Genomic DNA, 24,281 nt, shown 5'->3' with positions numbered 1-24,281 from the left:
AGTGAATATGTTTTCACCTATGTTGTTTATCCTCATCATGGATTTTGTCATGCATAAAACAGTTGGGGATGGTGGAGAAGGATTGGACAGGATTGGTAACAGGAAATTAGGTGACATAGAGTATGCTGATGATGCTGTCCATATTACCCAAACACTACAGGACTTTCAAAGCTTGCTTACCAGAATGCATGAAATATCACATGAGGTTGGGCTCAAAATAAATAGAGATGATGAGAACAGAATATGTAATGGAAGATGAAATATCATTGGAGGGAGAAAGGGTTAATGAGATGGAATCATTTGAATATTTATGAACTACGATCTCTAATACAGGATCTTAAGAATTTGAGTTTAATGAAAGATTGAAAAAAGTAAGTTGGATAATGGCTAGGTCAAGTAAAGTTTGGAAATAAAATCGCCTGAAATTACATATAGAAATACCTAATATCCTGTTGTTGAATGTTCACTAAATTTTAACAGCGTAGAAGTTACTATTCCTTTCAAGCTTAAACCAAAATATTTTTTTCATGAAATTCCCATGTTTTATTTTTATATTGCTGCAATGTATGAATTTAAATTTGTTCATTTGAGTAATAATTTCCATATGATACTTGAGTTAACATTGATTTTGTATGCTTCCTTCCTCACAGGTTTAACTCTCAACACGGTGGTCTTCGTTTTGGTGTCTATGTTTTTGGCCCTGTAGTCATGCGAATGTTTCATTACTTGAATCAGCCAGAGTATATGTTGCAGGTATGAATTATGTATTTTACTGTTTTATTATACTGTACTCATATTTTTGTTTTAGATATTTAAGATGGTTTGCAGTATTGATTTAGCGAACCGTAATTGGTTACTGTGATTTTGTATGTACATAGGATGTTGGGACTATATATATATATATATAATACATATATATATATATATATATATATATATATATATATATATATATATATATATATATATATATATATATATATATATATATATATATATATATATATATATATATATATATATATATATACAGTATCTCTCTCTCTCTCTCTCTCTCTCTCTCTCTCTCTCTCTCTCTCTCTCTCTCTCTCTCTCTCTCTCTCTCTCTCTCTCTCTTTAGAAATGAAATTAGAAACTGAATGTGAAGTGACAGAAAAGACATGTCCATACCAGTAATATACAGACACAGACTACCACATCAAACACAAGCGCAGGATGAAGATCTGTATAGACAATTTGAACAAGAAGTTAACAATAAGTTAGCTGTACTAATGGGAGACTTCCATGCAGCAGTAAACTGGGACATATGAATTCTACATCAAACACAGAGGGACATTGGCTACTGAAATTTGTCAACAATGAATTCCTCCATCAGTGGGTTGATAAATCAACTAGGGGGAACAACATACTAGATATTGTGCTAATAACAGAAGAAAATTTAGTATCCATTGTTTCTGTAGGCAAAAATATTGGCAAAAGTGACCACAAAATAGTTAGGTTTCAGGTAAATATTCCTCATTTAAAAAAAAGGAAAATTAAAAAAAAAGCTAGACTACAGACATAGTAACTGGGTAAAACTGAAGGAATTCACCAAGAATTTAGAATACAATGAAATAAGGAACATAGATATGCACTGGGACTCCTTTGTAAAAATATATAAAGAAAAAAAGGCCAAATGTATATTGCATAGAAAAATTTTACCAAATGGAACTCCACAACCTAAGTGGTTCAACAGAGAAATAGCTAGTGCAATAAGAAGTAGAGACAGCAAACATAAATCAATGGGTCCACAGCCTTCAATTCATGAAATTTCCAAGCACAAGGTCAAGATCAATGAAGAGAAAAGACTGGCTTCAGCTAGTAAAGAAAACATATGTAAACAGTAGAAAACCAATAAAACTTAACATTAGCCCATTAAGAGACTCTGAGGGTAATCTTATAACAAAGGATTTGGCTGAGGGTAATCTTATTACAAAGGATTTGGAAAAAGCCAAACTGATGAATGCATATTTTTCAATATTAATCTTACCCGATAATCATGTAGCTGTCAACTCTGTTGCCGACAGAAATCTACGGTCGGGATACGCCAGCGATCGCTATACAGGTGGGGGTGAACACAACAGCGCCATCTGTGGTCAGGTACTCCAGTACTTCTTGTCAACACCACCTCAATTTTTCCTCTGTCGTGCCTCCGGCTAGACCTACATGGATACGCTGTTGATTCTGGAGTTATTGCTCACGATTTGGTGATGTATTTGCTCTAGAGTTTAGCCTTCGCTATTCAGGAAGCTTTATCATTAGCTTAACAAGTTTTTGGAATTAATTTGATTTAATTTTTGATTTAATTTTGGTACGAAGAGAGTATGAACTCTCTTTCACTTTTAAATGGCCGACCCTTCCCTTAGACGGAAGTGTTGGTGTCGAAGAGAGTATAGACTCTCTTTCTTAATTTTGCTTAACAAAAGTTATAGATTTATTTTATATCTCTCCGCCTTTTATAGGCCTCTTCGATTAACTTCCTTTTATTATAAACTTATTAAAATTAATTTTTATATTTGTTTATATTCGACCTTTCCTAATAGTAGGCGGTCTTTTCTTGGAACCGAAGTTAATTAACATTGAGCCCGTCATTTCGTTTTTACCTGTTAACATATTATGCTATTTTAATGTTTTTGAAAGAATTTCTTTGAGAGTCTCGTACTGTTTTCAAAGTTGAACTAACGTTTTGTTTTGTCTCTGCAGTTGTTGACGTTCAGAATGTTCAACTTGCGCTCTATCGTTACGATAGAGAGAGAATATTCACGGTGTCACGTTGCAGTAAGAGTAAACCGATTCTAGCGTTTTGTTCATTCTTTCTTAGCTTAAATGGTTTTAATTCTAATAAAGGAACTTTTTATTTGGGAAATCTTTCAGTTTTTTTCCTTTAACTATAATATGTTTTAATGATATATATAATTGGGCTCATCTCTCAGGTTCTAAGTCAAGAGAGAGAGAGAGAGAGAGATAGAGACGGAGGGAGAGAGAGGAGGATAAACGTTTCGTTCAAGCGGGTAACGTTGTTATCGTTTTTGCTCTTCTCCCTAGTTTCTTTAGGGGAAGAAGGTAAACGTTTCTAGAGTTTTATTCTTGTTCCCAGGCTTTATGCGGTGAGAGATTTTAAACGTAGTTTATTTGATCTAGTGTTTAGTCTCTTTTCCAGCCACTGAATTATTTTTCTTTCATTATGTTTTTCTGTTACATTGTAATACTGTTTTCGCAATTACTAACTTTTAATGAAGGATAGAATTGCGTGTTTCAGGTACAAACCACTTAAAGTTTCGAGTTCAGTGAAATAAGTGCAAACAGAAAATCAAAAGTGATAAATTGATAAGCGCAAAGTGTTACAGTGTTGCGTTCGAGGGTTCGTCTGTTCGTGCCAGTTGTTCGCCTAGTCTGGGACCTCTTACAAGCTCCCAAGCCCAGGGGAGAAGTAACGTCGAAGGACCTATGGGTTCATCAGGCCTTGATCGACGAACAGACGTTTCCCTCCGTGGTTTCGGGTGTAACCTACTCACGTAGCCGACGTGATCACCCCACCCACACAAAGACGAGAGAGCCCATTTATTCCTCGTCTGCGGAAGAGGTTTCTCGCAGAAACCATGGACCAATCTTGCAGCTTTTAAGTGCAAGTCGGTCCCTTCCGCGCAAGTCCAACTCCTAGGTGGAGCCATTAACACTGGGTCAGTTCGGACTTGCTGCAGTACGACAACTGCACACCTCCCAGAGAGGCAAGGTGTTACCGCAACAGGCAGTAACTCCGTCTGTTGCCGCACCAGCTGTTTTAGACCCTCAGTCTCAACGGACAGTAGCTCCGTTTGTTGTTGTCTTTCTTAGACTCTAGTGGTCTATGCTGCAGACAATGCAGTCTCAGCTTGCGGTGTTGAGGCAGTAGTTTCAGGCAGAGAAGGTTAGCACACCTCCTCCTGCGAGCGCTCCTCCACCTCTGCGCAGTCCACCCTGCCAGACGTATGATGTTGAGGCTCCTCCTGCCTCATGCGTTGCGGCAACCTCCTCCATCCTTGAGGCAGCAGCCTCATGCGTTGCAGCAACCTCCACCATCCTTGAGGCAGCAGCCTCAGGCTATGCGGCTACCGCCTCAACTCTTGAGGCAAGAGCCTCAACTCTTGAGGCAAGAACCTTAACTCTTGAGGCAAGAGCCTCAACTCTTGAGGCAAGAGCCTCAACTCTTGAGGCAAGAACCTCAACTCTTGAGGCAAGAACCTCAACTCTTGAGGCAAGAGCCTCAACTCTTGAGGCAAGAGCCTCTCTCTGAGCAGCTACCTCCTCAACCCTTGAGGCAGACGCAACTCTTGAGGCAGGAACCTCATGCTATGCGGCAACCTCCTCTAACCATGAGGCAGGAGCCTCATACTATGAGGAGCCTCATGCTATGCGGCATCCTCCTCAAACCATGAGGCAGGAGCCTCATGCTATGCGGCATCCTCCTCAACCCATGAGGCAGGAGCCTCATGCTTGAGGAGCCTCATGCTATACGGCATCCTCCTCAACCCATGAGGCAGGGACCTCATGCAATGAGGAGCCTCATGCTATGCGGCATCCTCCTCAACCCATGAGGCAGGAGCCTCATGCTATGCGGCAACCTCCTCTACCCATGAGGCAGGAGCCTCATGCTATGCGGCATCCTCCTCAACCCATGAGGCAGGAGCCTCATGCTATGCGGCATCCTCCTCAACCCATGAGGCAGGAGTCTCATGCTATGAGGAGCCTCATGCTATGCGGCATCCTCCTCTAACCATGAGGCAGGAGCCTCATGCTATGCGGCAACCGCCTCAACCCATGAGGCAGGAGCCTCATACTATGCGGTATCCTCCTCAACGCATGCGGCATGAGCCTCATCCCTTGCAGCATGAGCCTCATCCCATGCAGCATGAGCCTCATACCATGCAGCATGAGCCTCATCCCATGCAGCATGAGCCTCATCCCATGCAGCATAAGCCGCACGCCATGCAACATGCTCTGCTTACCTTACAGCATGCTCTACATACAGCATGCTCTGCATACAGCATGCTCTGCATACCTTACCGCATGCTCCTCAGTCACACATCTTTGGTTGTTGCCAATTCACTAGACTGTCAAGCAGTTTCATAACGTTGCCTTCTAGTCTGCTGCTTTTGCACCAGTGAAACCCTCACTGAGAGAACTTAGCTTTTCTCGGATATGGTTCCTGTAGATGAGAAAGTGCTATTCTCCCTCCTTCTGATATTCCCTTGAGGACTCTGTCATTTGGAGAGGAGTCTTTAGCTGCTTAGCCCCCTATGGACTTTTATTTAAGCATAACATGCTTCCAGGGAGGGTAATGGTTCCACTTCAGTCGCTAACCCCGTCTGTTACCACACCTGCTCCCATAGACCTTGAGCTTTGTTGCAAGACATGCAGTCCAAGCTTAGTCCTTGTTAGAGGATTTTTTTGTTTACGGAGTCAGTGTGTCACTGGGAAGACGTTCAACAACCAGCAGAAGTGACTTGTTGTGACGCAGTGCGGCAACCTCAGCAACCCGATAAGGAGTTGTCGGTACGACCCAGACAGTCTAGACAGCTTCGGGTTGTCGCTGTACTTCCTCGCTTCCCCATGGTTGACAGTTCACAGACTGTGCAGCAGTACCATGATCTTGTGTCCGGCTCCGTCAGACGACTAGCTTTTAAGAGCTCCCACAAGTCGTCCCTGTCTGGAGATTCTCAGATGGACTATGGATCTGACCAAGGAACTGGGCCTCCTGGTCAATTTTGAGGAGTCCCAGCTCGTCCCATCCCAGACCATTGTCTACCTGGGTATGGATCTTCAGAGTCGAGCTTTTCGGGCTTTTCCGTCGGCCCCAAGGATCTACTAAGCCCTAGAATGCATCCAGAGCATGCTGAGAAGGAACCTATGCTCAGTCAGGTAGTGGATGAGTCTAACAGGGACACTTTCATCGCTGGCCCTGTTCATCGAGTTAGGGAGACGCCACCTCCTCCCCCTTCAGTATCATCTAGCGGCTCACTGGATAAAGGACATGACGCTAGAGACGGTCTCAGTTCCTGTTTCCGAAGAGAGGAGGTCTACTCTCACGTGGTGAAAGAACAGCTTTCTTCTCAAGGAAGTCTACCTTTGGCTGTTCAGAAACCCGACCGCCGTCTCTTCTCTGACGCATCAGACACGGGCTGGGGTGCGACTTTGGACGGACAGGAATGCTCGGGAACATGGAATCAGGAGCTAAGGACACTTCACATCTATTGCAAGGAGCTGTTGGCGGTTCATCTGGCCTTGATAAACTTCAAGTCCCTCCAGCTTAACAAGGTGGTGGAGGTGGATTCTGACAACACCACAGCCTTGGCTTACATCTCCAAGCAGGGAGGGACTCATTCGTGGAAGTTGTTCTAGATCGCAAGGGACCTCCTCATCTGGTCAAAAGATCGAAAGCTCACGCTGGTAACGAGGTTCATTCAGGGCGATATGAATGTCATGGTAGATCGCCTTAGCCGGAAGGGTCAGGTCATCCCCACAGAGTGGACCCTTCACAAGAATGTTTGCAGCAGACTTTGGGCCCTGTGGGGTCAGCCAACCATAGATCTGTTCGCTACCTCGATAACCTAGAGGCTCCCGTTGTATTGTTCTCCGATTCCAGACCCAGCAGCAGTTCACGTGGATGCTTTTCTGCTGGATTGGTCCCATCTCGACCTGTATGCATTCCCGCCGTTCAAGATTGTCAACAGGGTACTTCAGAAGTTCGCCTCTCGCAAAGGGACACAGCTGACGTTGGTTGGCTCCGCTCTGGCCCGCGAGAGAATGGTTCATAGAGGTACTGCAATGGCTGGTCGACATTCCCAGGACTCTTCCTCTAGGAGTGGACCTTCTACGTCTACCTCACATAAAGAAGGTACACCCAAACCTCCACGCTCTTCGTCTGACTGCCTTCAGACTTTCGAAAGACTCTCAAGAGCTAGGGGCTTTTCGAAGGAGGCAGCCAGAGCGATTGCCAGAGCAAGGAGGACATCCACTCTCAGAGTCTATCAGTCTAAAGGGGAAGTCTTCTGAAGCTGGTACAAGGCCAATGCAGTTTCCTCAACCAGTACCACTGTAACCAGATTGCTGACTTCCTGTTACATCTAAGGAACGTAAGATCCCTTTCAGCTCCTACGATTAAGGGTTACAGAAGTATGTTGGCAGCGGTTTTCCGCCACAGAGGCTTGGATCTTTCCACCAACGAAGATCTACAGGACCTCCTTAGATCTTTTGAGACCTCAAAGGAACGTCGGTTGTCCACTCCAGGCTGGAATCTAGACGTGGTCCTAAGGTTCCTTATGTCATCAAGATTTGAACCTCTCCAATCAGCCTCTTTTAGGACCTCACTTTAAAAACTCTTTTCCTCGTGTGCTTGACAACAGCTAAAAGAGTAAGTGAGATCCACGCCTTCAGCAGGAACATAGTTTTCACATCTGAAACGGCTACATGTTCCTTGCAGCTCGGTTTTTTGCTAAACGAGCTTCCTTCATGTCCTTGGCCTAAGTCGTTCGAGATCCCAAGCCTGTCCAACTTGGTGGGGGACGAACTGGAGAGAGTACTTTGCCCAGTTAGAGCTCTTAGGTACTATCTAAAAAGGTCATAACCTTTACGAGGACAATCAGAAGCCTTTTGGTGTGATATCAAGAAGCCTTCTCTTCCAAGGTCTAAGAACTCAGTTTCTTACCTATTCAGGCTCCTGATTAGGGAAGCACATTCTCATCTGAAGGAAGAAGACCTTGCTTTGCTGAAGGTAAGGACACATGAAGTGAGAGCTGTGGCTACTTCAGTGGCCTTCAAACAGAACCGTTCTCTGCAGAGTGTTATGGATGCAACCTATTGGAGAAGCAAGTCAGTGTTCGCATCATTCTATCTCAAAGATGTCCAGTCTCTTTACGAGAACTGCTACACCCTGGGACCATTCGTAGCAACGAATGCAGTAGTAGGCGGGGGCTCAGCCACTACATTCCCATAATCCGATAACCCTTTTAACCTTTCTCTTGAATACTTTTTATGGGTTGTACGGTCGGCTAAGAAGCCTTCCACATCCTTGTTGATTTGGCGGGTGGTCAATTCTTTCTTGAGAAGCGCCGAGGTTAAAGGTTGTGATGAGGTCCTTTAGTATGGGTTGCAGCCCTTTATACTTCAGCACCTAAGAGTCGTTCAGCATCCTAAGAGGACCGCTACGCTCAGTAAGGAAGACGTACTTAATAAAGGCAGAGTAATGGTTCAAGTCGTCTTCCTTACCAGGTACTTATTTATTTTATGTTATTTTTGAATAGCTAATAAAATAAAATACGGGATACTTAGCTTCTTTGTTAACATGTATGCTGGTCTCCACCCACCACCCTGGGTGTGAATCAGCTACATGATTATCGGGTAAGATTAATATTGAAAAATGTTATTTTCATTAGTAAAATAAATTTTTGAATATACTTACCCGATAATCATGATTTAATTGACCCACCCTTCCTCCCCATAGAGAACCAGTGGACCGAGGAAAAAATTGAGGTGGTGTTGACAAGAAGTACTGGAGTACCTGACCACAGATGGCGCTGTTGTGTTCACCCCCACCTGTATAGCGATCGCTGGCGTATCCGGACCGTAGATTTCTGTCGGCAACAGAGTTGACAGCTACATGATTATCGGGTAAGTATATTCAAAAATTTATTTTACTAATGAAAATAACATTTCACAACTGTATTCACTAGGGAAGAATCAACGACCTTCCCTGAACCAGCTTTGAAATATGAAGGGCCATAACCATGAAATAGAATACCTTTACAATGGATGATGTCAAAGATAAAATGAAAGGACTCAGTAAGTCTAAGGCACCAGGTCCATATAACACTCATCCAAGAGAGATTATAGAACTAGAAGGAGGGGTAGCCCCTCACTTTCAAAAAATGTTCCACAAGACAGCCAGCCAACAAAAGAAAGGCACCACAAGGATGGAAACTAGGCAATGTTCCTCCAGTGTACAAGAAAGGACCAAAAGTAGAACCTGGCAACTACAGACCTTTGTGTCTTAACTTCAGTGCCTTGCAAAATTTTTGAATCAATTAAAGTAGATTCAATAGTAGAAGATATAGAGTAAAACAATCTTCTGGTAGACAGCTAACATGGTTTTAGACAAGAGATCATGTGTGACAACTCTCTTGGAATTTTTCCACATGTTTAGCATTTATGGCAAAAGCAGGGCAAAAGACATCATATACCTAAACTTTCAAAAGGCTTTTGACAAAGTTTCTCATAAAAATTAATGATAAAAATTAGAGCACTAGGTATCATTGACGAGCCAGCAGAATAGATCGAAGATTGGCTAATAAACAGAAAACAAAGAGTTGTAATCAATGGAGAAGCTTCAGAGTGGGCAGCTGTTTCAAGTGGAGTACCTCAAGGATCCGTCGTTAGCCCATTGTTATTTCTGATCTAAATTAATGACATAGATTTAGGATTAACTAATAGAATAGCCAATTTTCAATATTAATCTTACCCGATAATCATGTAGCTGTCAACTCTGTTGCCGACAGAAATCTACGGTCGGGATACGCCAGCGATCGCTATACAGGTGGGGGTGAACACCACAGCGCCATCTGTGGTCAGGTACTCCAGTACTTCTTGTCAACACCACCTCAATTTTTCCTCTGTCGTGCCTCCGGCTAGACCTACATGGATACGCTGTTGATTCTGGAGTTATTGCTCACGATTTGGTGATGTATTTGCTCTAGAGTTTAGCTTTCGCTATTCAGGAAGTTTTATCATTAGCTTAGCTAGCTTTTGGAATTAATTTGATTATTTATGGTGACGAAGAGAGTATGAACTCTCTTTCACTTTTAAATGGCCGACCCTTCCCTTAGACGGAAGTGTTGGTGTCGAAGAGAGTATAGACTCTCTTTCTTAATTTTGCTTAACAAAAGTTATAGATTTATTTTATATCTCTCCGCCTTTTATAGGCCTCTTCGATTAACTTCCTTTTATTATAAACTTATTAAAATTAATTTTTATATTTGTTTATATTCGACCTTTCCTAATAGTAGGCGGTCTTTTCTTGGAACCGAAGTTAATTAACATTGAGCCCGTCATTTCGTTTTTACCTGTTAACATATTATGCTATTTTAATGTTTTTGAAAGAATTTCTTTGATAGTCTCGTACTGTTTTCAAAGTTGAACTAACGTTTTGTTTTGTCTCTGCAGTTGTTGACGTTCAGAACGTTCAACTTGCGCTCTATCGTTACGATAGAGAGAGAGCATTCACGGTGTCACGTTGCAGTAAGAGTAAACCGATTCTAGCGTTTTGTTCATTCTTTCTTAGCTTAAATGGTTTTAATTCTAATAAAGGAACTTTTTATTTGGGAAATCTTTCAGTTTTTTTCCTTTAACAATAATATGTTTTAACGATATATATAATTGGGCTCTTCTCTCAGGTTCTAAGTCAAGAGAGAGAGAGAGAGAGATAGAGACGGAGGGAGAGAGAGGAGGATAAACGTTTCGTTCAAGCGGGTAACGTTGTTATCGTTTTTGCTCTTCTCCCTAGTCTCTTTAGGGGAAGAAGGTAAACGTTTCTAGAGTTTTATTCTTGTTCTCAAGCTTTATGCGGTGAGAGATTTTAAACGTAGTTTATTTGATCTAGTGTTTAGTCTCTTTTCCAGCCACTGAATTATTTATCTTTCATTATGTTTTTCTGTTACATTGTAATACTGTTTTCGCAATTACTAACTTTTAATGAAGGATAGAATTGCGTGTTTCAGGTACAAACCACTTAAAGTTTCGAGTTCAGTGAAATAAGTGCAAACAGAAAATCAAAAGTGATAAATTGATAAGCGCAAAGTGTTACAGTGTTGCGTTCGAGGGTTCGTCTGTTCGTGCCAGTTGTTCGCCTAGTCTGGGACCTCTTACAAGCTCCCAAGCCCAGGGGAGAAGTAATGTCGAAGGACTTATGGGTTCAGCAGGCCTTGATCGACGAACAGACGTTTCCCTCCGTGGTTTCGGGTGTATCTACACACGTTGCCGACGTGATCACCCCACCCACACAAAGACGAGAGAGCCCTTTTATTCCTCGTCTGCGGAAGAGGTTTCTCGCAGAAACCATGGACCAAATCTTGCAGCTTTTAAGTGCAAGTCGGTCCCTTCCGCGCAAGTCCAACTCCTAGGTGGTGCCATTAGCACTGGGTCAGTTCGGACTTGCTGCAGTACGACAACTGCACACCTCCCAGAGAGGCAAGGTGGTATCGCAACAGGCAGTAACTCTGTCTGTTGCCGCACCAGCTGTTTTAGACCCTCAGTCTCAACGGACAGTAGCTCCGTTTGTTGTTGTCTTTCTTAAACTCTAGTGGTCTATGCTGCAGACAATGCAGTCTCAGCTTGCGGTGTTGATGCAGGAGTTTCAGGCAGAGAAGGTTAGCACACCTCCTCCTGCGAGCGCTCCTCCACCTCTGCGCAGTCCACCCTGCCAGACGTATGATGTTGAGGTTCCGCAACCTGCCTCCATGCGTGAGCTGCCGCTTTGGGAGTTGCCAGATACCAGCGCTGTGCAGCAACCTCCACTTTCCTTGAGGCAGGAGCCTCTTGCTATGCGGCAACCTCCTCAACACTTGAGGCAGGAGCCTTATGCTTTGCATCCACCATCCTTGAGGCAGCAACCTCAACTCTTGCGGCAGCCACCTCAACTCTTGAGGCAAGAACCTCAACTCTTGAGGCGAGAACCTCAACTCTCGAGGCAAGCACCTCAACTCTTGAGGCAAGAACCTCAACTCTTGCGGCAGCCACCTCAACTCTTGAGGCAAGAACCTCAACTCTTGAGGCAAGAGCCTCAACTCTTGAGGCAAGAACCTTAACTCTTGAGGCAAGAACCTCAACTCTTGAGGCAAGAGCCTCAACTCTTGAGGCAAGAACCTCAACTCTTGAGGCAAGAACCTCAACTCTTGAGGCAAGAGCCTCAACTCTTGAGGCAGACGCAACTCTTGAGGCAGGAACCTCATGCTATGAGGCAGCCGCCTCAACGCATGCAGCAACCGCATTCTTCACAGCATGAGCCTCTCTCTGCGCAGCTACCTCCTCAACCCTTGAGGCAGACGTAACTCTTGAGGCAGGAACCTCACAGGAGCCTCATGCTATGCGGCATCCTCCTCAAACCATGAGGCAGGAGCCTCATGCTATGCGGCATCCTGCTCAACCCATGAGGCAGGAGCCTCATACTATGCGGCATCCTCCTCAACCCATGAGGCAGGAGTCTCATGCTATGAGGAGCCTCATGCTATGCGGCATCCTCCTCAAACCATGAGGCAGGAGCCTCATGCTATGCGGCAACCGCCTCAACCCATGAGGCAGGAGCCTCATACTATGCGGCATCCTTCTCAACGCATGCGGCATGAGCCTCATCCCTTGCAGCATGAGCCTCATCCCATGCAGCATGAGCCTCATACCATGCAGCATGAGCCTCATCCCATGCAGCATGAGCCTCATCCCATGCAGCATAAGCCGCACGCCATGCAACATGCTCTGCTTACCTTACAGCATGCTCTACATACAGCATGCTCTGCATACAGCATGCTCTGCATACCTTACCGCATGCTCCTCAGTCACACATCTTTGGTTGTTGCCAACTCACTAGACTGTCAAGCAGTTTCATAACGTTGCCTTCTAGTCTGCTGCTTTTGCACCAGTGAAACCCTCACTGAGAGAACTTAGCTTTTCTCGGATATGGTTCCTGTAGATGAGAAAGTGCTATTCTCCCTCCTTCTGATATTCCCTTGAGGACTCTGTCATTTGGAGAGGAGCCTTTAGCTGCTTAGCCTCCTATGGACTTTTATTTAAGCATAACATGCTTCCAGGGAGGGTAATGGTTCCACTTCAGTCGCTAACCCCGTCTGTTACCACACCTGCTCCCATAGACCTTGAGCTTTGTTGCAAGACATGTAGTCCAAGCTTAGTCCTTGTTAGAGGATTTTTTGTTTACGGAGTCAGTGTGTCACTGGGAAGACGTTCAACAACCAGCAGAAGTGACTTGTTGTGACGCAGTGCGGCAACCTCAGCAACCCAATAAGGAGTTGTCTGTACGACCCAGACAGTCTAGACAGCTTCGGGTTGTCGCGGTACTTCCTCGCTTCCCCATGGTTGACAGTTCACAGACTGTGCAGCAGTACCATGATCTTGTGTCCGGCTCCGTCAGACGACTAGCTTTTAAGAGCTCCCACAAGTCGTCGCTGTCTGGAGATTCTCAGATGGACTATGGATCTGACCTAGGAACTGGGCCTCCTGGTCAATTTTGAGGAGTCCCAGCTCGTCCCATCCCAGACCATTGTCTACCTGGGTATGGATCTTCAGAGTCGAGCTTTTCGGGCTTTTCCGTCGGCCCCAAGGATCTATTAAGCCCTAGATTGCATCCAGAGCATGCTGAGAAGGAACCGATGCTCAGTCAGGTAGTGGATGAGTCTAACAGGGACACTTTCATCGCTGGCCCTGTTCATCGAGTTAGGGAGACGCCACCTCCGCCCCCTTCAGTATCATCTAGCGGCTCACTGGATAAAGGACATGACGCTAGAGACGATCTCAGTTCCTGTTTCCGAAGAGAGGAGGTCTACTCTCACGTGGTGAAAGAACAGCTTTCTTCTCAAGGAAGTCTACCTTTGGCTGTTCAGAAACCCGACCGCCGTCTCTTCTCTGACGCTTCAGACACGGGCTGGGGTGCGACTTTGGACGGACAGGAATGCTCGGGAACATGGAATCAGGAGCTAAGGACACTTCACATCTATTGCAAGGAGCTGTTGGCGGTTCATCTGGCCTTGATAAACTTCAAGTCCCTCCAGCTTAACAAGGTGGTGGAGGTGGACTCTGACAACACCACAGCCTTGGCTTACATCTCCAAGCAGGGAGGGACTCATTCGTGGAAGTTGTTCTAGATCGCAAGGGACCTCCTCATCTGGTTAAAAGATCGAAAGCTCACGCTGGTAACGAGGTTCATTCGGGGCGATATGAATGTCATGGCAGATCGCCTTAGCCGGAAGGGTCAGGTCATCCCCACAGAGTGGACCCTTCACAAGAATGTTTGCAGCAGACTTTGGGCCCTGTGGGGTCAGCCAACCATAGATCTGTTCGCTACCTCGATAACCTAGAGACTCCCGTTGTATTGTTCTCCGATTCCAGACCCAGCAGCAGTTCACGTGGATGCTTTTCTGCTGGATTGGTCCCATCTCGACCTGTATGCATTCCCGATGTTCAAGATTGCCAACAGGGTACTTCAGAAGTTCGCCTCTCGCAAAGGGACACGGCTGACGTTGGTTGGCTCCGCTCTGGCCCGCGAGAGAATGGTTCATAGAGGTACTGCAATGGCTGGTCGACATTCCCAGGACTCTTCCTCTAGGAGTGGACCTTCTACGTCTACCTCACGTAAAGAAGGTACATCCAAACCTCCACGCTCTTCGTCTGACTGCCTTCAGACTTTCGAAAGACTCTCAAGAGCTAGGGGCTTTTCGAAGGAGGCAGCCAGAGCGATTGCCAGAGCAAGGAGGACATCCACTCTCAGAGTCTATCAGTCTAAGGGGAAGTCTTCCGAAGCTGGTACAAGGCCAATGCAGTTTCCTCATCCAGTACCACTGTAACCCAGATTGCTGACTTCCTGTTACATCTAAGGAACGTAAGATCCCTTTCAGCTCCTACGATTAAGGGTTACAGAAGTATGTTGGCAGCGGTTTTCCGCCACAGAGGCTTGGATCTTTCCACCAACAAAGATCTACAGGACCTCCTTAGGTCTTTTGAGACCTCAAAGGAACGTCGGTTGTCCACTCCAGGCTGGAATCTAGACGTGGTCCTAAGGTTCCTTATGTCATCGAGATTTGAACCTCTCCAATCAGCCTCTTTTAAGGACCTCACATTAAAAACTCTTTTCCTCGTGTGCTTGACAACAGCTAAAAGAGTAAGTGAGATCCACGCCTTCAGCAGGAACATAGTTTTCACATCTGAAACGGCTACATGTTCCTTGCAGCTCGGTTTTTTGCTAAAACGAGCTTCCTTCACGTCCTTGGCCTAAGTCGTTCGAGATCCCAAACCTGTCCAACTTGGTGGGGGACGAACTGGAGAGAGTACTTTGCCCAGTTAGAGCTCTTAGGTACTATCTAAAAGGTCATAACCTTTACGAGGACAATCAGAAGCCTTATGGTGTGCTATCAAGAAGCCTTCTCTTCCAAGGTCTAAGAACTCAGTTTCTTACCTATTCAGGCTCCTGATTAGGGAAGCACATTCTCATCTGAAGGAAAAAGACCTTGCTTTGCTGAAGGTAAGGACACATGAAGTGAGAGCTGTGGCTACTTCAGTGGCCCTCAAACAGAACCGTTCTCTGCAGAGTGTTATGGATGCAACCTATTGGAGAAGCAAGTCAGTGTTCGCATCATTCTATCTCAAAGATGTCCAGTCTCTTTACGGGAACTGCTACACCCTGGGACCATTCGTAGCAACGAATGCAGTAGTAGGCGGGGGCTCAGCCACTACATTCCCATAATCCCATAACCTTTTTAACCTTTCTCTTGAATACTTTTTATGGGTTGTACGGTCGGCTAAGAAGCCTTCCACATCCTTGTTGATTTGGCGGGTGGTCAATTCTTTCTTGAGAAGCGCCGAGGTTAAAGGTTGTGATGAGGTCCTTTAGTATGGGTTGCAGCCCTTTATACTTCAGCACCTAAGAGTCGTTCAGCATCCTAAGAGGACCGCTACGCTCAGTAAGGAAGACGTACTTAATAAAGGCAGAGTAATGGTTCAAGTCGTCTTCCTTACCAGGTACTTATTTATTTTATGTTATTTTTGAATAACTAATAAAATAAAATACGGGATACTTAGCTTCTTTGTTAACATGTATGCTGGTCTCCACCCACCACCCTGGGTGTGAATCAGCTACATGATTATCGGGTAAGATTAATATTGAAAAATGTTATTTTCATTAGTAAAATAAATTTTTGAATATACTTACCCGATAATCATGATTTAATTGACCCACCCTTCCTCCCCATAGAGAACCAGTGGACCGAGGAAAAAATTGAGGTGGTGTTGACAAGAAGTACTGGAGTACCTGACCACAGATGGCGCTGTGGTGTTCACCCTCACCTGTATAGCGATCGTTGGCGTATCCCGCCGTAGATTTCTGTCGGCAACAGAGTTGACAGCTACATGATTATCGGGTAAGTATATTCAAAAATTTATTTTACTAATGAAAATAACATATTAGCCGACAATACTAAACTAGGCATAAACGCTGCAAATTCAGGAGACATAGAAGCCTCAAGAGGGGATCTAATGAAGCTAGGAGAATGGTCCAGAAAATGGCAAATGCCTTTCAACTGTGGGAAATGTAAAGTCATGCCCATAGGTTGTAGTCTCACACAATCAGATTACTCAATGCTGGTTAATGAACTAGAAAGTGTGGACCAGAAGAAAGATCTCGGTATTATTATCAGCAAGGATTTGAAGATCACCAAACAGAGCATAAAAGCTGAAAAGAAAGCCCAAAATCTAATAGGTTACATAAAGAGACAATTCAAATACAGAAACAAAGACACTGTACTACAGCTGTACACATCACTAGTAAGACCTCATCTAGAATACAGTCCAATTCTGGGCTCCAATTATTCAGAAGGATATAGATAGACTGGAAGCAGTACAAGTTAGGGCTACCAAACTAGTTCCAACACTAAGGCAATTTGGATATAGACAGAAAATAGAGCGGTTGAACTTATTTGATCTACAAACTCGATGACTAAGGGGACAGTTAATAGAGGTTTGTTCCAACACAAATACTTACCTCTAACTACTTTCTTAGGAGTTACCTGTAATCTCCTCTCAACCGACCAGAGTTTTGTGTAGTATACCCTTCGTCCGTTTTCTATGGAGGACTAACCCGGGAGTAATGAGAACGTGCCCCGAGGGTAGACCTGAGCTAGGTCAGCGTCAGCTTGGGTCCCGTTAGTCAGTAAGTTCTCTGGTCGCGTCGTGATACCATCACGCCGCTCTCATTCTCTTACGACCCTTTGTGTCCCGACTCGTGTGTCCCGCGTGGTTACCGCGTGGTATCTCTGTGCTTATCCCTTGTGTTCTTGCGTGTTCACTGCCTTTCCTTGTGCTTCCCAAGTGTATTCCTTGTTTATTCCCTTCGTTCCTGTGCCTTGTGGTTGCGTGCGATGGAGCAGATCCGCCGTTGTCCTGGGCCTAGAGCCGGAAAATCGTGTGGAGCGTTCCTTTCCAAGCCCGAAGTGGACCCTCATTCCCTTTGCTCTTCCTGTAGAGGCAGAGTGTGCTCGCCATCGGATACGTGCATTGAGTGTGTTAGGTGGAGTGAGATCCAGTGGGTGCGTTATGGCACTAAGAAGAAGAAGTCGTCGAAACGTTCGCCCAGGAAATCTAGCATCTCTTCGCCGTTACCGTCATCCAGTGGACGGTCCGACGGGGCTTCTGTCTCGCCTTCCCCTACCCAGAGTAGGGGACGAGGTAAGTCCGTTGCGGGGAAAGAGCCGAGGGCCCTTCCCCAGGAGTCTAATGTGTTTGAAGTGGGGGTTGCTGGGTCTTCTCAGGCTAGTGGGGAGCCTGATAGTGCTGTGTCTGGGGGTTCTGGAGACTCTGCCCTTGTGCTTGGGGGGCACGTTTCCTCCTCCGACCACTTGTGGTGTAGTAATGTTGTGCCTGTTCCTTCGCCCGCTTCGTGGGCCTGTGTTTCAGGTTCTTCAGCGGCTGGTGACGCCCAGGGAAAGTTGGACTCCACGGTAAGTGAGCCCTTCGGATGGAGGCTCCCTAAAACGCTAGGTAGGTCCCCAATGCGGATGGAAGAGGGCCTGGATACCTGGTCCCCTAGTGTAGTGCTCCTCTGACGGCGGTTCCGGGGTCTTTCCTACAACCCTCGACCTCTGGAACGCAGCAGGTCGCGAAGCCCTCCGTAGCCCCTGCTCCTGCCCGTCGGTCGGGTGGTACAGTTTCGTCGGGCTCTTCAGATGGTGGTGCTTCGTTCTCTTCAGAAGGGGAAGCGAGGAGGAGGCATCGGCGACAGAGGGAGCGGTCCAGGAGCAGGCGTTCCCGCTCAAGATCCCGCTCGAGGTTCAGTAGAAAACGGTCCCGGTCTCCACGGAGGAAGTACAGGAAGAGTAGGTCCCCCGATGGTGATTGGGTCTTCGTTCCCCGTAGGAGTGAATTGCAGCGTTCCCCTGACCGGCGGTCCAGGGATTACTCGCCGCGAAAGCCATCTTCCAGCCGCAGATTTGACCCTCGCAGGGAGAAATGCGAGAAGGCCTCTTCAGGCAGGCGTAAGTCCGCGAAGCTTCCGGCTCACCCCGCCCAGCGGGGGGAACCGTGCTTCCGTACGGGCAGCCTGGCCGAATCAGCACAGCTGGTTCGGCCCTTGGACTTAAAGGAACGGTTCCCTCCGTCGGGTCAGCCCATGGGATCCGCGTCCTCGTCCCCCAGAGAGAATACACGAACGGTAGTCCTCGCCGGCACGGCGATGCCAGTTTTGACCCCCAACCCTGGTGCGGAGGTTCCCGCCGGGGCGGACCGGTACCACCGCAGGGGAGTGCCTGTTGATCCAGAACCGAAGCGCCCGGTAGGAGTGCCCGGTGACCCGGCTCCTCGGGGTCAGACGGAAGGTACTGCTGACAGTAGAGAAGGTTCCCCGACCGAGGACTCGGCGTATCGGAAGGTAATAGGCCTGATACGAAGGCATCATCGGATTGAGGAACCGGTCCCAACCGACGAGGACTACTGGAGGTCCAGCCTGAGCCGCTTGATGGAGGCACCTGTCCAGCAGAAAACCTCCCTGGCCCTGCCTGTGGCCCGAGATCTAGTCCTGGGACGGGCTCATGTTGATAAAGTTGTGGCAGGCAATGCCGAAGCTCCCAAAACACAGAGCTCCTCGAAGTTGCTCCAAGGACTCAAGTCACAGAGTAGGTTCTATGTTCCAGAGGGACAACGGCCGGGAGCCTGCAAATTGGAGCCTTCCCTCGATGTTCTGGGACAGGGTGCCCCGGAGGACAGAGCCTCCTCAGCCCCGATTTGCTTTTCGCAGTTGGAGGCTGCGATGATATAGGAGATGTCGAAAGACTTGGTGCACGTCTCCTCTTGGTTGGACTGGTAGGTGTACAAGCCACATATGACTTAACAGACCCGGAGCAACAGAACCTACTGAAGGAGCTTATCATCTCCGGGGACAAGACCCTGAAGTTCCTTACTTATCAGTCCCTTGCCCTTTCAGCGAACTGGGTTCTTCGCAAGAGGGACACCATTCTGGCGAAGCTTTCCCGGAAGGTTCCAGACAGGGAGGCGAGGGCCATGAGGAGCCTTCCTGTGTGGGGTGACTCCTTGTTCCCCTTGAAACAGCTAGAGGAGATAATGGAGAAGGTAGCTAAACGAAAGGAAGTGAACGCTCCCAGGCCTCAACCGGTAAGGAGGCCCTCCTACAAGAGGTCAGCATCAGACGGGCCCTCTACTTCTCAGGCCCCTCCTAGCCTGACGAGGAGAGAAGCCCCTTCTTCCTCGTGGGCTTCAGCGCCACAGCCCCCCCGTAGAGGAGCTCCAGCAGCGTCTGCCTCTTTTAGAACAGGGTATTCTGCCTCCAGGAGAGGCCGTTCAGGCCGCTCCTCCAGGAGGAGGTAGAGTGGGAGGCCCCCTACTCCTGCCCAAGCCTCAGGTTGGGGGACGCCTCAGACGGCATTGGCAAGCATGGAAGGCTCACGGAGCGGAACCCTGGACAGTATCCGTACTGAAGGAGGGGTACAGGCTCCTGTTCTTATCGGAACCTTCACCTTTGATTCCGGCCAGCCTGTCGGAGTGGCTGGCACCCAAGGACCCGTTGAAGAGGGCGGCCCTTCAAGAAGAGGTGTCCACTATGTTGGAGAAGGGCGCCATGGAGGAGGTCCTGCACCCAGGACCAGGTTTCTACAGCCGACTATTCCTGGTAGAAAAGGCGACGGGGTGATGGAGACCGGTGATAGACCTGTCAGCTCTCAACAAGTTTGTTTGCAAGACAGATTTCAAAATGGACACTCCGAAGTCAGTCTTACAGTCCTTGAGGGAGAAAGACTACATGATGACCATAGACCTCAAGGACGCATACAGTGAACCCTCGCTACTTCGCAGTTCGACCATCGCGGATTCACCACTTCGCGGATTTTTTCCATAACCCATATATATACAGTAATATATATATATATATATATATATATATATATATATATATATATATATATATATATATATACAGTATATATATATATATATATATATATATATATATTATATATATGTATGCATGTATTTATGTATATATGTATGTATGTATATATGTAGGTATGTATATGTGTATACATATATATATATATATATATATATATATATATATATATATATATATATATATATATATATATATATATATATATATATATATACACACACAAACATATATATATATATATATATATATATATATATATATATATATATATATATATATATATATATATATATATATATACACACAAACATATATATACTGTATATATATATATATATATATATATATATATATATATATATATATATATATATATATATATATATATATATATATATATATATATATATATACACATCTAAAGTAGGAAGATGTGATGTAGTTCTAAGGGAAAAGTATGGGAAATATGTCTGGGTAATAAGCAAAGCTCTACCTCCAGTTTGTTTCTTCATTATGATCAGAGATAAATGTAAACAAAACATTGGTTGCCATTTTTTATCGTGCTTTTTAGCGTGTTTAGGAAACGCATGATATAAAATCGCCTTTAATATTTGTGCCTGTTTTAGTTTAGGGTACTGTAGTACATGCATTAAGTGTTCTGTACATTAAAGGGTAGTTTGTTAACAGTACTACGTACAAGGGAAGGTTTTAAAAGTCTGAATATACATGTTGAATAAATAGGTAAATATGGTGTCACTACTTCGCGGATTTTCACCTATTGCGGCCGCGTCTGGAACCTATCTACCGCGATAAACGAGGGTTCACTGTACTTCCAAATCCCGGTCCACCCCTCAAGCCGAAAGTTTCTCCGAGTGAAATGGGGTACCCAGATCCTGCAATTCAAGACCCTCTGCTTCGGGTTGTCGACAGCTCCCCAGGTATTCACGAGAGTCTTCACGACAGTCTCGGTGTGGGCTCACGAGCGAGGTATTCGCCTCATCCGGTACCTGGACGACTGGTTGCTTCTTTCCTCCTCAGAGGACGTTTTGAAGGAGCAGGGTGTAAAGCTTCTTCAATTTTGCAAGGGTCTGGGTATCATGATCAACCCAGAAAAATCGAACCTATCTCCCTCCACCAGGATGACCTATTTGGGGATGACACTGGATTCCCGACTAGTGAAGGCTTTTCCGTCAGAGGAGCAGGTAAGCAATCTAATAAAGATCCTTCTGCCTTTCCTTTCGGGGCAACCCAGGAGAGCGAAGGACTGGCAAAGGCTAATAGGTCATCTGGTGTCATTGGAGAAACTGGTTCCCCAGGGGAGACTCAGGCTCAGGGCCATCCAATGGAACCTGAAGAGCTTCTGGAACTAACTGGACTTGCCCCAAAAATTAATTCCAGTTCTGCCAAACACAATACCCTCCCTGGAATGGTGGCATTGCCGGTCGAATACGTTCAAGGGGATGCCCTTCGCGACCGAGCCTCCCGAGATGCTCCTATTCACAGACGCCTCCAACCAGGGATGGGGAGCCCATCTCCTCAATGAGACGGCGAGAGGAACCTGGACGGACGTGGAGAAAGGCCTACACATCAATGTCCTAGAGTTGAAGGCAGTCCAAAAAGCTTGCCTGCAGTTCATCGATCTACTAAGGGAAAACACTGTGGCGTTGATGTGCAACAACGCCACAGTAGTAGCGTACATAAAGAAGCAAGGAGGCCTCAAGTCAAGGGAGCTGTGCGATCTCGCCCTAGAGATCCTGGATTGGGCGGATGCGAACCAGATAGTGTTATTGGCAAGGTTCATCCCCGGGAAGAAGAACGTCCTAGCCGACGGTCTCAGCAGGATGGGTCAGATAGTAGGAACAGAGTGGTCCCTCCTCCCAGATGTAGCCAGGCTCATCATTCAACTGTGGGGTTCCCCAGTGATGGACCTCTTTGCAACCAGGCTGAACGCACAACTCCCTGTGTATTGTTCTCCTGTCCCAGACCCAAAGGCAGCCTTGGAGGATGCCTTTCAGCACAAATGGGACAACCTAGACGTGTACGCTTTTCCCCCCTTCACGTTGATCAGGCAAGTGCTCAACAGAGTAAGGGCTGCCCGGAACTTAAGGATGACTTTGGTAGCGCCCTGGTGGCCGGAGAGAGAGTGGTTCGCGGACCTAAAAGACCTGGCAAGCCATCCTCTGTGGCCACTCCCCGACAGGCCAGATCTTCTACAACAGCCACACTTTCTCAGGTTCCACGACAACCCACAGTCTCTACGCCTTCACGCCTGGAGACTATCGAGCGCCTCCTGAGGAAGGAAGGATATTCGTCAGGAACTGCTAAGAAGATGTCGCTATACCTGAGAAGGTCGTCGGCAGCGGTCTACCAAGCGAAATGGGCCTCTTTTACGAAGTGGTGCGCTTCAAGGAACATCAAGCCCCTCAAAGCCTCAGTCCCAGATATCGCAGACTTTCTAGTATATCTCAGAGACGAGATAGGGATGTCAATCCCAGCTATAAAAGGAGTACGAGCAGCCTTGGGTCAAGTCTTCCTTCTGAAGGGCATCGACCTGGGCTCCTCTAGACACATCTCTATGCTTATCAGGAGTTTTGAACAGTCCTGCTCTCCTCAAACTGTTAGGGTGCCTCAGTGGGACTTGGCTAGGGTTCTGAAGATGTTAAGTAGCCCCCCGTTCGAACCGATGAAAGATATTGTAGACAGGGATCTCACTCTCAAGACAGTCTTTTTGTTGGCCTTGGCCTCTGCGAAAAGGGTAGGGGAGATCCATGGGCTGTCTTACGACGTCTCTCATTCGAAGGGGTGGAGAGAAATCTCCCTCAAGTTCGTCCCTTCGTTCGTGGCAAAAACCCAGAACCCAGCAGTCTGGGATCCTAAGTTCGAGGGGTTCTCACTGCCAGCTATTCCTAGGACTGGGAATCCAGAGGATTTGAGGTTATGCCCTGTCCGTGCTGTTAGGAAATACCTTGAGAGGACTGCACATCTCCGGCCGGGCATCAAGAGCCTTTTCGTCTCCACAAATGTTACAAAGAAGCAGGTATCGAAGAATACCATATCTTTTTGGTTGAGACAAGTTATTGCCAGGGCCTACAAGGAGGAGGGACTGGCCGTGCCAGGTACTCCTAAGCCCCATGACATCAGAGGACTAAGCACTTCCTTAGCCTTTGAGAAGAACATGGCAGTGGGCCAGATCCTTCGGGCGGGCACCTGGTCGAACCAGTCGACCTTTACTGCCCATTACCTCAAGGATTACTCAAGAAGGTCTTTAGACGGGTTCTCCATTGGGACAGTCATCTCCGCGCTCCAAGTGATTTAACCGTGAAGCCCCAGGCACAATCGTGGATAGCAAAACCAGGAGACACAGGTTCGTTCCTTTTCACCCTAATCCCCGTTCCTATCCCTATCGGAGATAACCACACATATGTAACCAATGGAGAACACGTCTCTGCAACTTTGTTGCTGGACTCAGCATCAGAAGATTTTTCAAAGGGTGAGTACTTAGACACTAACGTGAGCTCTTTGTGTAGTTTACCCTACCGTTCGTTTCCCAGTTTTTTAGAACCTAGTTCATATCTAGGCTACTTGGCGTCCGCTTTGCTGGGTCTGAAGGTCAGGAAGCCACGCCCACCTCCTAAAGTGTAAGTCTCCTAAGAAAGTAGTTCGAGGTAAGTATTTGTGTGGGAACAAATAAAAAATTTTAAGTAATTTTTATTTTTCCTAACATACTTACCGAGAACTACTTTCGGGTAATGGCCCTCCCTACCTTCCCCGAGTGCCTTTCTGCCCTTGCAGGGACTTTTTGCAACATCCGAGGAACTTACTGACTAACGGGACCCAAGCTGACGCCGACCTAGCTCAGGTCTACCCTCGGGGCACGTTCTCATTACTCCCGGGTTAGTCCTCCATAGAAAACGGACGTAGGGTATACTACACAAAACTCTGGTCGGTTGAGAGGAGATTACAGGTAACTCCTAAGAAAGTAGTTCTCGGTAAGTATGTTAGGAAAAATAAAAATGACTTAAAATTTTTGATATTCAAAATT

The 24,281-nt window shown here is 46.3% G+C and overlaps 1 protein-coding gene across 1 annotated transcript in view; it reads left to right on the top strand.

Moving 5' to 3' along the window:
- LOC137655729 (pentatricopeptide repeat-containing protein 2, mitochondrial-like) overlaps positions 1-24,281 on the top strand; it is a 264,814-nt gene that overhangs the window by 50,662 nt on the left and 189,871 nt on the right. Inside the window, exon 3 of the mRNA XM_068389759.1 lies at positions 651-753. Within this exon, the coding sequence (XP_068245860.1) occupies positions 651-753 (103 nt within the window). The remainder of the gene's footprint in view (positions 1-650; positions 754-24,281) is intronic.

Source organism: Palaemon carinicauda, chromosome 16, assembly GCF_036898095.1.
Source record: "Palaemon carinicauda isolate YSFRI2023 chromosome 16, ASM3689809v2, whole genome shotgun sequence".
NCBI lineage: Eukaryota > Metazoa > Arthropoda > Malacostraca > Decapoda > Palaemonidae > Palaemon > Palaemon carinicauda.
Note: the sequence above shows the minus strand (reverse complement) of the source record. Positions and strands in the feature narration are given on the sequence as shown.